At 46.7% G+C, this 16,349-nt stretch overlaps 1 protein-coding gene across 2 annotated transcripts in view; it reads left to right on the plus strand.

Annotated features, from left to right (window-relative positions):
* Positions 1 to 16,349, plus strand: part of RAP1GAP (RAP1 GTPase activating protein) — a 1,002,066-nt gene that overhangs the window by 179,318 nt on the left and 806,399 nt on the right. The window contains exon 1 of one of the 2 annotated variants that reach the window (XM_085609001.1): positions 11,559 to 11,625. The exons of the other annotated variant lie outside the window; for it this stretch is intronic. Within the exon in view, the coding sequence (XP_085465127.1) occupies positions 11,582 to 11,625 (44 nt within the window). The 5' untranslated portion in view covers positions 11,559 to 11,581. Of the gene's footprint in view, positions 1 to 11,558; positions 11,626 to 16,349 lie in introns of those variants that run through there. 2 annotated transcript variants of the gene reach the window in all.

Consider the following 16,349-nt stretch of genomic DNA (forward strand, 5'->3'; position numbering starts at 1 on the left):
AGGACACTGTGCAACACCTAGTTGGTCTGTGTAATAGCTGCCTCCCTGAAATGAAATGACACGAGTTGGGCTGAACATACTCCGCAATGGAAAGTCTTCGGTGGCTGGAAGACAGCAGGCTGTTTCAGGGCTGGACTGGCTGAGGGATTCTCAGCCCACACAGGCCTCCAAGCAGCACTAAGGGCACACAAAGTTGGTCTACCCACAAGCCTGATTTGTTGCTGTAGTTTACTATCTCATTATTAATTGAATAATCTCATACGTTTCTATTCTAAATGTTATGTAGAATGTGTAACTTTTTAGGTATAAATATAAGAAATTATTTTTGTAAAACCAACCATTTTAAAATGGTTTCTTAGAAGGAGAATACTACAAACTTGATAGCTCACTAAATGCCAGAAGTGGCTAGTTTTATCACATAATATTTATTAGAGCTTTGAAAGAACAGAAGAGCATTACAAAATGCTATATAACATTTCCAAAAAGAGCAAATGATGGACGAGTAGCTGAACAATGTCAAACACTCATCCCTAGTACAGAGATCTGGGCCTAAATCTATTGTTTTTGTGCTCACCACGTCATTCCCATTATGACTCAGCCATGTGCAAATCAGTCTTGAAGCTGCTCCCCATCGGAACAGTTGAGCCCGAACTGCCAGGCCAGGTCCTCCCTAGACCAGAAACAAGTATCCTAGGACTGGTTTTGGGGTATCGCCCCTCATCAGCCAGGATAGCTTGACTCCGGTGGCATGGTGAGCACAAGACTGATCTTTGGCATTACCATCCCACTTGGTGCAACAAATTCAAAAAGAACAAATGATGCACAGAATGCTGAACAATGTCAAAAACTCATCCCCAATACAGAGATTGGGGCCTAAATACACTGGATTCTGGCTATCCTGGCTAATTAGGGGTGATACCCCGAGACCGGTCCTAGGATGCTTGTTTCCACTTGTTGGAAAGTGAGTTATTAGCAGGGGAAAATGTATATCTGCCACTGGCAATAAGGCCACTAACACACTATAAGGCTAAGTAAAGGTTTAGAAAATTATTCCCATGCTCAACCCTTGGTAGCTTGGCTGCAAGCAGGCAGGCTTAACTTCAAAGACAGGTATGTAAAGCATTTACAAACACAAATTCTATAAATATTTAAGACACAACTCACAATAAAAATTCAACAGCAATTTATAAAAATAGCACTTTTTTATCTTTAAAATGACCCCAAAACAGAAAAAATGCAATGTAGGGAACCAGAGATATGATTTTAAAGATTTAGCACTTTATAGCACATAGAAACCTATAGCGTTATTGGGACATCTGGTCGTGCTAGACTGGGTCAAAGTCAAAGTTTCAGGCTGACCGCGATGGAGCCCTGAGCGGCTATCCCTTGTGGTAGGTCCCGGTCAAAGTTTTTACCTTTTGACTTAGAAACTTTTCTTGAGCTTTTCTTCCAGGGGTCCCTCCAAGCTCTCAGCCAGTCCGGATTCAGTGAAGATTCGCCGGCTTGCCTTGCAACAAGCTCCCGGTCAAAGTTATGGAAGTCCGACCTCTAGAGCTTTCCAGCGGTATGAACCAGGAGTCCAGGCCGGCTCGCGGATGAAGGTGGGCAGCGTGGCTGTGGTGATTGGTCCCGGTCACCTTTTCTACGTTCGGACTTAGAAACTTTTACGGAGCTTTTTTCATGCGGGGTGCCTCGATGCTCTCCACCAAGCCGGATTTAGTGAGGGTTCGCTGGCTTGAGTTTCAACTTACTGCTGGTCAAACTCAGGAAGTCGGACCTCTCGAGCTTTTCAGCGGGACAAACCTGGATGGCAGGCCGGCTCACCGTGGAGGGCTGCCAGCTGGCTAGGTCGAGTCGCTCCACTTTTGAAGTTTTTTTCCAAAGTTGCTCCAATCTTCTGGAACTTCTTCCTGAAGTTCCCCAAAGGGTCCTAATGTGTCCACAACTTACTTCAAGGGTCTGGAAGCACCAAGATGGTCCTTGAAAGTTTGGGACTTTAGTTCCCACAATTCACTTGGACAAAACCCTTACATATCCACTGGTAGTATTCCAGGCTGAGGAGTTTTGGTGGTGATGTTGCAGGTTAGCTCTATTAAACTGTAGCCTGTCCACTCTTTAGTCCTTTTGAAGCAAGTTAGGTCCACAGGGCTGTAATTCAGGTTGTGCAGCAGGCACAATCTTCAGAGCGCCTGGTTGGTGCTAATCAAACTCCTCAGCATGGACCCCTCTTCTCTTTTAGGTTTCAAGCAGCAGATCTGAGAGGCTCTGCCCCTCTCAGATACTTATTCCCATTTCACTGGGTCAAGGAGCCCCCCACCCCCAGGTTAATCTCCATAGTCTCTCCCCCTTGCCTCTGCTCATTCCTTCCGTAATCCTACCATCTGGCTGGGTTCAAAGAGGAGAGGAGTAAATTGAAACTGACTTCTACTGCCTGTCTCCTACTTCCATTGAAGAATATGGTTTACGACCCCTTCCTGCCTGCTCTGGCATTCCTATGTTGCAGAATCCTGCCCTCCCAGAAGAGCTGTCTAACCCTAGGGGCTATTTATCACCTCATCAAAGGAGCCTGGCTAATCCACTTAACTCTGACCAATCAGGACAGACCACTGGACGGCTAAAGTTTGGTTTATAGACAAGAAATTCTTATAACTTCTTGTCTGTACACTTTAGGAGAAAGTCAATAATACTATATTGTTGGATGTATCAATACCATTCCAGGAAGTCTTTGAACTGCAGTTTTTATGATTCTCCTAGAAGGAATTTTTAGTTAATAACTGATTGCCAGGTTAACATGTGTGGCAAGGGATTTGCAATGGTCAAAATGACTTAGGCCATTTTTCCAACATCAGGGCTTATAAAACATTTTGTATAAGGAGCCTGCCCATATCTACATTACCCCACATCCCTGGGATACCTAGGGTAGACCCTAGGGGTTCTGAATATGTAAACATATTGCAGATCCTCTACAGTTTTCGATTTTGTGAAGCACTTTATCACAATGTGGTGTGTGAAATGTGCAATTTTACTTAACCATGGCATATAACACTCATTTTTTAAGGGTCTTCTTCATAAAGTCCTGCCCCCCCCCCCCCAATCCATGGGACACCCAGGGGACACCCTGGGGGTAACTAATATGCCCAAACATTATAGTTTATCAATTTTTAAGTGCCCCTAACACTAAAGTCGAGTTTGGGAAAAATTAGCATTTTAAAAGCAGTCCTGCAACATAGGGATGATTTTAAACTGACCTCAGGCTTCAGCAGTGCACACATGCAAGTGCAGAAAAGGCTGCTGGCCTCTAAACTGCAATGCCCTATTATATACTTGGGACTTAAAGGTAGTTGCAAGCTCCTGGCCCTATTATGTACTAGGGCCTTATAGGGGAGGTCATGCCAATCCTAGGGGTACTCTAACCCATAGTGTACCCTAGTGTATGTAGGTAGTTTCACTATATTCGAAGTGTCTCTTTCTGCATAGCACTGGTCCTGGGCATGGTTAGGCAGAGCCCAGGGTCAGTCAGAGTCAGTTACCACCAGTACCAGTCAGAAAATAAGTTGAGGGTGCCCAGGGCACAGGAAGTTTTTGCAACACCTCTCCAAGGAGAACTTGGCCTTTGGGCTGGACTGGTACCATGGAGAGCAGGGTCAAGACTGATTTGCATATGGCTGGTTCCAAACTGGGGTGGCGTGATGAGCAAAAAAGTGATGGATTTAGGCCCAAATCTCTGTACTGGGGTGAGTGTTTGACATTGATCAGCATTACGTCTATCAATTGTTGTTTTTCCATATACCATTTCCAGGCCTGTTATCATGATCTCAGTTCAGCCAGCGAAATTACCACAGCCAATCCACGGAACACAGGTCCATATCTACTAAGCATTTTTATAGTCACAAATGCTCCTATTTTGTTTTTGTAAACTTAAAAATGTTTTTTCAGATGTACTAACCCTATTTTATGAATCAGATAAGTTTTAACGACACCTAAAATGGGACTGCGAGTGGGTACAGATTCAGTATTTATAAGGGGTGCTGTTGTTATCTCACTTCCAAATACCTAATTGATATGCTATTGAAACTGTGACATCATACACATATATGCTCTAATGATTGTATAGCATGAAAATGCAAATCCACATTTGTGCCTTAATTTTTTTTTTACTTGCTTGAAGCCCACTGAAGCTTTTGTCCATTGATAAGGGGTAAGCACAGTGTACGCAGCCCCTGAAGTTCATGCACTACAAGGCAATCTTTTTTGGAGAGTAGCCTTTGATTGTAACCCATTGCAGAGCACATACTGTGTAAGAAGGATGAAGCCTGCTACCAGGTATGCCCTGTGAGTACATTGGAAAGGCAAGGGGCTTGAGTACCTAATCCCAGAATAAAGATACTGCTCGCCTTGGTTTCCTCCCTTGACTTTAGCAAGCCGTGAGGGGGGGGTGAAGGGGTTGGAGTAAAGCAACCTGCTCTTGTTGTGAAGGGTCCGCCGATAGTGGGCTGTACTGGAGCAATAGGCATGGCTAGAAACCCAATGACTCATTACAGATTACATAGCTAAGGCAGTAGGTAGGCCACAGCACCTGAAGGAATAATAAGGGATCACATCAATGCTTTAACACACTCATATGTAATGTATCACTTGAATGTGGCTAATGCGATTGTTTTATTGCAGCTTTATTGCAGTAACCCAAAGAATATTAATGTTCAACACATATGAATGAATACACACACCCCACATCTAGTCACCTAAGACTCTAAAGTTGCAACTAAGACAGTGACAAGGGTCATACAGATGACATTGTGTTAGCCTTCGATCACTTAGCACAAAACGCACCCAGCTCTAAGCACAGCCTGCACTATATCATCAACCTCTCGAGCGACTTACAGAATAAGGGCCACATTATGAGATACCCGACGCTAGGATAGGGAGGTCGCGAGGATAGAAGGTAGCGGGGCTATTGTAGGGAAGTACCAGAGGCAAGGATAGGGAAGTACCAGGGCTAGGATAGGGAGGTACCCGAGGCGAGGATAGGAAGGTACCCGGGCTAAGATAGGGAAGTACCAGAGGCAAGGATAGGGAAGTACCAGAGGCAAGGATAGGGAGGTACCGGGGCTAGGATAGGAAGGTACCCGGGCTAAGATAGGGAGGTACCAGAGGCAAGGATAGGGAGGTACCCGGGGCTAGGATAGGGAGATACCCGAGGCTAGGATAGGGAGGTACCCAAAGCTAGGATAGGTAGGTACCCAAGGCTAGGATGGGGAGGTATATGTGGCTAGGATAGGGAGATACCGGAGGCCAGGATATGGAGGCACCCGGGCTAGGATAGGGAGGTACCGGAGGCTAGGATAGGGAGCTCCCTGAGGCTAGGATAGGGAGATACCGGAGGCTGGGTTAGGGAGGTACCCGGGCTAGGATAGGGAGATACTGGAGGCTAGGATAGGGAACTCCCCGAGGCTAGGATAGGGAGGTATCCGAGGCTAGGATAGGGAGGTACTGGGGCTAGGATAGGGAGATACCTGAGGCTAGGATAGGGAGGTACCTGAGGCTAGGATAGGAAGGATTATGAGGCTAGGATAGGAAGGTACCAGAGGATAGACAGGGAGGTACCCAAGGCTAGGATAGGGAGGTACCCAAGGCTAGGATAGGGAGATACGGGAGGCTAGGATAGAGATATACCAAAGGCTAGGATAGGGAGATACCGGAGGCTAGGATAGGGAGATACCGGAGGCTAGGATAGGGAGGTACCGGAGGCTAGGATAGGGAGGTGCACAGGACTAGGATAAGGAGGTATACGAGACTAGGTTAGGGAGGTAATGGAGGCAGGATAATAGAGGGGTGCCCAAGGCTAGGAAAGGGAAGTACAGAGGCTAGGATAGGGAGATACCTGAGTCTAGGCGTGGTAGGGACCCGAAGCTAGGATAGGAAGGTATCAGAGGCTGGGACAGGGAGCTACCAAGGCTAGGATTGTGGGGTGCCCGAGGCTAGGATAGGGAGATACCCAAGGCTAGGATAGGGGGATACCCGAGGCAAGGATAGGGAGGTACGTAAGGCTAGGATTGGGGAGTGCCCGAGGCTAGGATATGGAGATACCCAAGGCTAGGATAGGAAGATACCTAAGGCAAGGATAGAAAGATACCGGAGGCTAGGATAGGGAGGTACCCCAAAGTAGGATAGGGAGATATCCGAGGCTAGGTTAGAGAGATACCCGAGGCTAGGATAAGGAGATACCTGAGGCTAGGATAGGCAGGTATCCGAGGCTAGGATAGGAAGGTACCGCAGGCTAGGATAGGCAGGTATTGAAGGCTAGGATAGGGAGGTACCGGACACTAGGTTAGGTAGGTATGGGAGGCTAGGATAGGGAGATACCTGAGGCTAGGCTAGGGAGTTTCCCGAGGCTAGTATAGGGAGGTACCCGAGTCTAGGATAGGGAGATACCGGAGGCTCGGATAGGGAGGTGCCCAAGGATAGAGAGGTGCCCGAGGCTAGGATATTGGGATACCTGAGGCTAGAATAGTGATGTACCGAGGCTAGAATAGGGAGGTACCCAAGGCTAGGATGGCGAGATACCCGAGGCTAGGATAGGGAGGTACCTGAGGCTAGGATAGGGAGGTACCTGAGGCTAAAATAGAGAGATACCCAAGGCTAGGATAGGGAGGTACCCGAGGCTAGGATAGGAAGATACCCGAGGCTAGGATAGGGAAGTACCAAGGCTAGGATAGGAAGGTACCCAAGGCTAGGATACGGAGGTACCGGAGGCTAGAATAGGGAGATACCTGAGGCTCGGCAAAGGAGTTACCTGAGGCTAGTATAGGCAGGTACCCAAAGCTAGCATTGGGAAATAACCAAGGCTAGGATAGGGAGGTACCCAAGGCTAGGATAGGGAGATACCCGAGGCTAGTATAGGGAGGTACCCGAGTCTAGGATAGGGAGATACCGGAGGCTAGGATTGGGAGGTGCCCAAGGATATAGAGGTGCCCGAGGCTAGGATATTGGGATACCCGAGGCCAGAATAGTGATGTACACAGGCTAGAATAGGGAGGTACCCGAGGCTAGGATGGGGAGATACCCGAGGCTAGGATAGGGAGGTACCCAAGTCTAGGATAGGACGGTACCCGAGGCTAGGATAGGGAGGTACCTGAGGCTAAAATAGGGAGATACCCAAGGCTAGGATAGGGAGGTACCCGAGGCTAGGATAGGAAGATACCCGAGGCTAGGATAGGGAAGTACCAAGGCTAGGATAGGAAGGTACCCAAGGCTAGGATAGGGAGGTACCTGAGGCTCGAATAGGGTGATACCTGAGGCTCGGCTAGGGAGTTACCTGAGGCTACTATAGGCAGGTACGCAAAGCTAGCATAGGGAAATAACCAAGGCTAGGATAGGGAGGTACCCAAGGCTAGGGTAGGGAGATACCCGAGACTAGGATAGGGAGATTCCCAAGGCTAGGATAGGGAGGTACCTGGGCTACAATAGGGAGGTGCCTGAGGCTAGGATAGGGATATACCCAAAGCTAGGATAGGGAGGTACCCAAGGCTAGGATGGGGAGATACCATAGGCAAGGATAGGGAGGTAACCAGGCTAGAATAGTGAGGTACCCGAGACTAGGATACGGAGATACCCAAGCTAGGATAGGGAGGTACACGAGGCTAGGATAGGGGGGTGCCCAAGGCTAGGATAGGGAGGTTCCCCAGGCTAAGATAGGGAGTACCTGAGTCTAGGATAGGGAGATACCCGAGGCTAGGATAGGGAGGTACCCGAGGCTAGGATAGGGAGGTATCCGAGTCTAGGAAACAGAGATACCCGAGGGTAGGATACAGAGAAACCCGAGGCTAGGATAGGGAGGTACCCGAGGCTAGGATAGGGTGGAACCAGAGGCTAGTATAGGAGGATACCGAAGCTAGGATAGGGAAATACCGAGGCTAGGATAGGGAGATAGCCGAGGCTAAGATAAGGAGGTACCCGAGGCTAGGATACAGAGATACCCGAGGCTAGGATAGGGAGATACCCAAATCTAGGATAGAGAAGTACCCGAGGCTAGGATAGGAAGGTACCTGGGCTAGTATAGGGAGGTACCGGAGGCTAGGATAGAGATGTACTCAAGGTTAGGATAGGGAGGTACCAGAGGCTAGGATAGGGAAGTACCAGAGGCTAGGCTAGAGAGTTACCCGAGGCTAGCATAGGCAGGTACCCAAGGCTACAATATACCCGAGGCTAGGATATGGAGGTAGTCGAGGCTAGGATAGGGAGATACCCAAAGCTAGGATAGGGGAGTGCCCGAGGCTAGGATAGGGAGGTGCCTAGGGCTAGGATAGGGAGAATCCCGAAGCTAGGATAGGGAGGTACCCAGACTAAAATAAAGAGGTACCTGAGGCTCGGATAGGGAGCTTCCCAAGGCTAGGATAAAGAGGTACCCGAGGCTAGGATAGGGAGGTACCAGAGGCTAGGATATGGAGGTACACGAGGCTAGGATAGGGAGGTACACGAGGCTAGGATAGGGAGGTACCCGAGGCTAGGATAGGGAGGTATCCGAGGCTAGGATAGGGAGATACCCTAAGCTAGGACAGGGAGGTACCCGAGGCTAGGATAGGGCGATACCTGAGGCTAGGATAGGTAGATACCCGAGGCTAGGATAGGGAGGTACCGGGCCAGAAATACAGATTCCAGTCAGTGTCTTCCCCACTAAAGTTCGGTCATCGCGTTTTGCTGGGTGTGAAATAAGAATGACATGAAGACCTGGACTTACCAGGTTCTTTCCGCATGCGATTCCCATTCTGGGACTAAAAATGGGCACTTTTATGCTCTAATTTAACAACTGCTCTGAGGAGGTTGTAAATTGGAGTGTGCGGTGCAGTATGGGTTTGATTCAGCAGTGGCAGACTCAGTAATGCTGGGAGGTGCACTGCGCACTCCCTCTTTGGAGTTGCAGGTAGTGAGGTTTGAAGTGGGCTATGCCATAGCTTGCTGCCCCTGCCATGTGTTGCGTGTGGTTTTATTGAATGTGGGTCATCACTGGGAGTAACGCACCAGAAAAGTGAGGATGCAGGAATACCAGGCAAGATGTAGTCTAATATTACTCTACACAAGAAAATAATCCATTGACAGAACCCACTAAATGCTCCAGCTCTACATCATACATCCAAAACAGTGGCAAGTAACATCCAGGTGTACAACAGCACAAAATGCCTTCCAGAAGCCTAAATATCCACAAGACACCCTGAAGAAAGTAAGTGCAGCCCCATAACTATGCCTCAGCACCCAACGAACCCAGCACTAAAGACAACCAGAGCTTGAAAATATCAATCCCTAAATCTCAAAACCCTACACCACCCATGCACTAGACCCTAGGTGCAGCAAAACCGGGTAGTTATGCAATAAAAGAACAACAAAGGCTACACAGATGTCAACAGGTAACCTTTGGCAGAAAACAGCAAACTCAAAGGAACGTACTAAATGCCCCAGCACCATATTGTTATACAACCAACACAGTGCCATGCTGATGCCAACTTGCTGCTCTGCAGTAGCACAAAAATACACCCAAACCCTCAGCATTTAGAGCATAACACAGTGAGATGAAATAATCTGTGATGATCTGTGCTATGCAAAGGCCAATCAAACATTAAACCCACCAATTCTGTTTCAACATCCAAATTAGACAATGCAACATAATACAACTGATTCTAATTGATGTGTCAACACCAGCCTCTCATGCAGCCAACACAGATGGCAATGTGTCACTCTCCAACGCTAAGGCTGGATAACTAACTTAGCTATGCCTGCTGCTTGAGAATGGCTCATGCACCTCACGAAGCCGCATACCAACACACATACACAGCCCTAATAAGTGTAGTAATGGGCACTTAACCACCATACACACGTGATCATTAAATAAATACACCTTGAAACGAAATATGCTCTGAGAGTAAGCTACACTGTGAGTGAAGCATGTTGCAATACAGGCCAGTGCTAATACTGCTACAAAGCATTGTCTGAGCATAGGGGTTGCTCCAAGATTTACATTGAAAAAAGTCACAGCCAGACTGGTCATCAACATACCCTGCCGCAGCCACATAACACACCTCCAACAACTCCAATGGCTCCCAGTCAACAAGATAATCACCTTCAAGCTCCTCACATATGCCTACAAAGCTCTCCACGCCGCAGGACCAGAATATCTGACCCACCGCCTCGCATTCCACACACCCACCAGGGAACTCCGCTCCTCCCAACTCGCCTTGGCCTCCGTCCCACAGATCCACAGGACCAGAACCAGAGCAATATGCTTCTCCTACCTCGCTGCCAAGACCTGGAACACCCTGCCTCTCCACCTCAGGCAATCCACCTCATTGACTCAATTCAAGAAGGACCTCAAGACCTGGCTCATCGACTGAACCTCCACACCCAGACGGATCAGTAGTCCCCCGCCCCCTAGGCGCCTTGAGACCCTCACAAGTGAGTAGCTGCGCTTTACAAACTCCTGATTGATTGACTGATTGATTGATTGATAGATCGATTGATTGGTTGGGTATGCACTGTGAGTGCGGAATGCTCATACTGTAAGGTATGACCTGTAAGTACATTCTGTGCATGGGGTACACAAACAAACACATACATGCATACAACAGACACATATTACAAACAGCTCAAGGAGACACCTCTGGTGGTGGCAGTTCACAATGTATGACACCCCTATCCGTCCACTCCCACACTCCCTTTGACAGACTTCCACATACGTGACCGGAGTCAGGCGCAGAGTCATAGCCAATGTGTGTTGGGCCCTAGTACAAGGCAGGAAATTGTCCCCACAGCTGCTGTTTGAATTATACATCAATAATCAAAGTTCAGTCGGCCACTCAGGCCACTGGGACCCGGTGCCACTGCACCTTTTGCACCAATGTAACCTACGTCGCTGTTCAGTTCAGAGACTTACATTTTAAGGCAAAAACGGCTTTATTTTAGCTGTCCCCCACCTGAAATAGGCCCCACTTCAATGTAAGTCAACTGGGAGAACATATTTCTCAGATTTTGTTTTCCAGCTCTCCCTCATTCCTGTTTCCAAATGTTGGCATGTATGCTTCCGGTCCTCGCACTCCCACCCCAACCCCCTCTCCCTCTCTTGAAGTTCATTTTGGGTCCAAGTTGTCTCGCTGAAGCACCCGCCCACTCCATCCTTAATGCTGTTTATTTTTATAAACAAAAAGCACAGGGCGAGCTAAAAGCTAAAAGTACACAACAAAACACTTCTGGATTCCAAAAGAAGATGTTTTTCCATTTCCTTGTGGTTCTTGTGTATTAAAGGAGACAGTAGGGGCAATAGGGGCAAGAGTGGGCTCTTTAAGAGGCACTTCGTGGTTTCTAGGGGCAACTAGCGAGGTAATGAACCCACCGCTGAGGGAAATGTGTTCCTGGCCGAAGCAGCACACAGAGGGACTTCATGCCCAGGCAGCTGGGGGGCGGGGTGATGGAAGAACAGGCTGGGGGACTGGTCCATGAGAGAGGCGGGCTCTGCGGCTGAGGCCGGGCCGGCTCAAGGCAGCCGGACAGACTGACAGCATTGCCCCGGGACAGCACCTGCGCGCGATCCCCCGCCATGACTCACCGGAAGCGGAGCTTCACCTTCGGAGCCTACGGCGGGTACGTGTCAGTCGCATTTCCAGACTGTAATTTGGTGTGAACAATGTAGATCTTTGTTACTTTTCATCAGTATTCCTGGAAATGTTAGAAAGACGCGCAGAACAGCCTTACACTTGTTACTTCCCTGCAAGTGCTGCAAAATTACTCTAAAGCGACATTTTACAAATTCTTCAAACTGCAGTGTATTTCCTAATCTACAGTATTCCTGAAACCACGAGAGTGGCATGCATTTATCTGCTGCTGTTCTGTAATTTTCTGGCCATGTTAGGATTGCACTATTGAATGTAGTACTTTTCCTTGATTATTACACTGTAAGTGCTGAGGTCACAATTGAGAAAGAATTAATTATACCCCCTAGGATTACTCAAACTACTCCTGCCACACTGCAGTTTTGGTTTCTCCAGTATTGATAAGCCTGTTAGAATCACAGTGCACTATTTAAGTCATAAGTTATTAACCAGAGCGTTACATTCACCGAACAGCTTGAACTCAATCACGAACAGAGTCTTAATTGATGATGTGCTCTGTTTACTTGTATTCAGTGCTTAATTTGAGCTGGTGCTTGCAAGAGAGATAAACATGCAAAACGGGGAAAGTAGGACGACGAGAAGCAGAGAAACATAGAGACAATGAAAGAAGGCAGGGATGAAAGAGAACCTGAAAGAGTTTGTTAAAAGAAAAGAGAGTTTGTAGTGTTGGATGAAAAAGGCATAAAGTGAAATTAAGATTATGCAACCTTGGTATTTGGCACTCTGACATTCGTTGGCGCTGGCCCAGGGCTTCCAGCAGAACTGTAGGCACCGTCGCTTGTTCTTTTACAAATTAAGCACTGCTAGCATTTTACATCTGTTTGTGTGTGTGCACAATTCGCTCTTAATTGTCAACTCTTTATGTCCCATGCATATATTAAAGTGCCATAGCCTGCAAGCATTTCCCTACTGTAGTCAGAAAGAGTGGCTATTTACACACGCTTCCTTACCTGCAGATGCTCGCAGTGTTATCAATAAGTAAAGTACGCTCTTTGGGAGTTGCACAAAAAACACAGTCACAACTTACTTTCTCAAACATGCATTGGTTTCCAATGCAGGGCAGAGGTTGCCTCTATGTACACAAATTAGAATTAGAAAAAATAGATTTGTAGATTTCGAAAAGTAGAGTTGTACATATTGTGGCCAACATGTACATCTATGAAAAATACAAAAACGTGTAGGTAAACAAGTTGAACATTTACCATTATCATTGTCTACATTACCTCTTAGCTCAACCCTAATCAATTTCCCCATCCACAATGAGGCCTACCACCACCTGCTGCATCTTTCACCCACATTTATTTATTACACCATGACCCACAATCTATCTTACCCTAATGTTAACGCGACTCCTAAACCCAACCAGACCAAATCTCTAACATTTCCACAATCCTAGCACCAGCCTTTACTCCAGGCCTAGTTATAATGCTTTCTCTTACACTAATCCTTACCCCATCCGAACCCATACCCATTCCCTTACATCATCCCTCACACTGTAGGTTGCACTAACCCTGCCTAGTAAACATAGCCTAAATGTAACCTTTTCTGTAACTCCATTCCCAAACCCTATTGTAATCCGCATCTTTTTTCTTCATTTTTGGTTATTCTACTTTTCCGCCCTCTAATTTTTTAGTTTTCTTCATTCTTATCTCTACTTTTTTGCTCTGCTACCTTTTAAATTATTTTTTTTCTGAAACCTCACGATTGGTGCAATTTAAATACATTCTGCACTATTTATGCTCAGATAAACTGGGTGGTTTCCGTAAGTTTTGTGAATACCCTGAATGCTGCTACCATGTCAATCTATTTTCTGCTGCTTGTCCGCAGCCAATCTCATAACAGCAACCTAGTGTTGTATTGGCCAGGGATATGCAGGGATATCATATTACCATAGGAATCCCCATTTCTGCACAGCCTTGTACATATTACAAGTGTATAACTTAACCATATTTTGCTAAATTTACGCTGTAGAAAATCTCATCTCAGTGGCTATACCATGAATGTGTGCGCGCGCACGCACGGCGCAGTGGCGCAGTTTTTACGTGATTGTGCTGCAGACTGCACAGCTCAGAAGTAGTCGCCTCTCTTTCCGCACTTTGCTGTCTTCAGCACTAAGAAAAAAGGAGACATTCCGAGTTAAGTGCATGCTCTTAGACAGTGCACTCCCATAAAAACAGACGCACAGCTATGCTTTGCACAAGTGGACATGTTCGTGATACGACTCTGGATCAGTAGTAGAGTTTTGTGGAGTGCACAATCGTTAAGCATGCATCACTTTCCCAAGCTTAGGTCAAACTTAAGAAGAATTTTTTTTTTCGTTGCGTTTATTTCAGCCAGAAATGATGAACATGTTGTGGCCTCAGTACTGTATGTGTTGTTTTCCTTGCAATTAATTGAAAGTGTTACAACCTGCGTACGTATTGTGTTGCATTCCTCGAATATTATTGAAACTGTTTGTTGTTATGCACAATGGAGGGAGAGGAAGATGGCAGCCGGTTAAACGCTACCAGTCGGGAGCTCTCTGCCACCAGTCCGTAAGAAATGCTAGTTCCACCACTTAAGCCCTTTACAGTGATCTCTAGTTGTTGCTAAAGTTCAAATTATGCTTATGCCTATGCCCAAAATATGAAATATGACTTACGCGCAGAGTTTGTGGACACGGTGGTGAGAGCACCGGGGGTTTTGCGAACACCGCGTTCAGGCTGCAGCACTTCGCTCGGCGTCTGGGCGGAGGCGCGTGAAGCAAGGACTTGCTTCTGGCGGGCGGTAGCTGGGTTCTCTTTCCGGGTCGGCCAAGGCAGAGCAGCGGTGCCTGAACCAACCCCATTACCATTTCTGAAATTGATACAGGAGCGGGTCCTGAAGCACCCATCGGGATTTCAGAATCTAACAACCCCGATCGTCGGCGCCAGTAGAAATGAAACTGACACCGATATAACTAGCGGAAATTCAGCGAACAAGGTAAGAGCAGGGGGCTGCATGAGGAGGGTAAAGAGATTCGAGGGAGTCCCCCCTGTAAAGGCTTCAATCATTAAACCCCCTCCCGTAGTTGACAAGCAAACGGAGGTTAAAACTCCAAATGTCAATCCAGTTTCAAATTCGTCCTCGCCAATAACACTAGCAGCACCAGTAGGCAATAACGCAACTTTGGGGAATACGGAAGAGGCCGATAGTGATATTGGGGAGCTGAATAGGGGAAATAACTATTGTCTAAGGAATAAGCAATTCTTAGCCGATTGTCCTTCGACTAGCCCTAATTCAAATACCCCGCAGATTACCCATACCAGCACTAAGAAAATTAAGGGTAGAAAGAGAGGCATTGTGACAAAATCATTATCATCAACCTCTTGTTCAAAAAACAAAAATAAGCAGGACAGGGCAAACTACCCCCTCTTAGAGACAAACCTTAAACCTAAAGTTACACCCTCTCTTAGATCTTTCTTTAAAATCCAGACCCAAGAGGAAAAACAACTGAGTAGCCAAAACGCTGTAGTCACCTTGCAAGCCAGTATAGATTACGCTACCCTTGATCAAGATAACGCTTTAGCAGAAACCCACGCTATTGCCAATATGAATTCGGTAGGGAACCGAGCCAATGTCAGGAGCAGCTCGAGTGAGACAGAAACAGCGACCATGATTGAATCTAGCTCTGACCGAAGGTCTGCATTAAAGACCAGGGGGGAGATAAATCCAGTATGTACACCTTCTTGTGCTACAGTTAACGACTTCTCTCAGGTCGATTCATCCGAAGGTATGTCTCTCGATTCCAACATGGTTGACCATCAGACATCAATGGTTCCCTCGAGTAGCCTCCTTGAGACTGTTCTGGCAGAAATGAGAAACAACTTTGCAATTTTAGAGAAGAATCAACTAAAAATTCAAGAGACCTGCGATGCTTTTGATACCAAGTTGAATGCTCTGGGAGAGAGAATTAAAATAGTGGAAACTACAGTGGAATTTCTGAGCAAGAAGGTAGCATCTTCGCAAAGCGAGATCAGCATTTTGAAATCTAATGAAGCCGCCCTTCGCGATAAATTGGAGTCGCTTGAGAACCAATCCAGAAGGAATAACATAAAAATTCTCAACATTCCAGAGGGCCGTGAGTGTGGAGAAATGAAAGGTTTTGTTACAGGTCTACTTAAAGACTATTTCCCTTGGGCAGATTCTGTAGTGCTAGCTGAAGATATACAAAGAGCACATCGAGACCCTTTTGAGAAAGACAAACTCAAGAAAAACCCGAGAAAAATCCTTGTTAATTTCAAAACTTACTCTCTCAAAGAAAGAATACTGGGCGAGGCTTTAAAACAGGGGGTCTACAATAAGGACGACTGGTCCTTTAGAATCAGATCTGATGTCGCCAAGGCCACTCAAGACAGACAATGGCAACTCGGACAATTTATGTCCGAACTAAAATCTCTTGGGGCAACGGTGCAGATGAAATTCCCTGCCTCCTTAAAGATCATGTGGAGAAACAAAATGCACAATATTAGAGATCCAAGAGAGGTCGAACGATTGCTGACACAAATAAAGAAACAACAATAAGAAAATAAGCCAAAGCATCTGTTACAGCGAGTACAGTTGACAAGCAAGGGAGATGGGCTGTAGCTAATATAAACTTACAAGGCAACGCGTTTACAATAGTTGGGTACTATGGTCCCAATTGTGATGACTCTGAACCCCTACAAAACCTATATA

The sequence above is a fragment of the Triturus cristatus genome, chromosome 1_2, assembly GCF_964204655.1.
Source record: "Triturus cristatus chromosome 1_2, aTriCri1.1, whole genome shotgun sequence".
Classification (NCBI taxonomy): domain Eukaryota; kingdom Metazoa; phylum Chordata; class Amphibia; order Caudata; family Salamandridae; genus Triturus; species Triturus cristatus.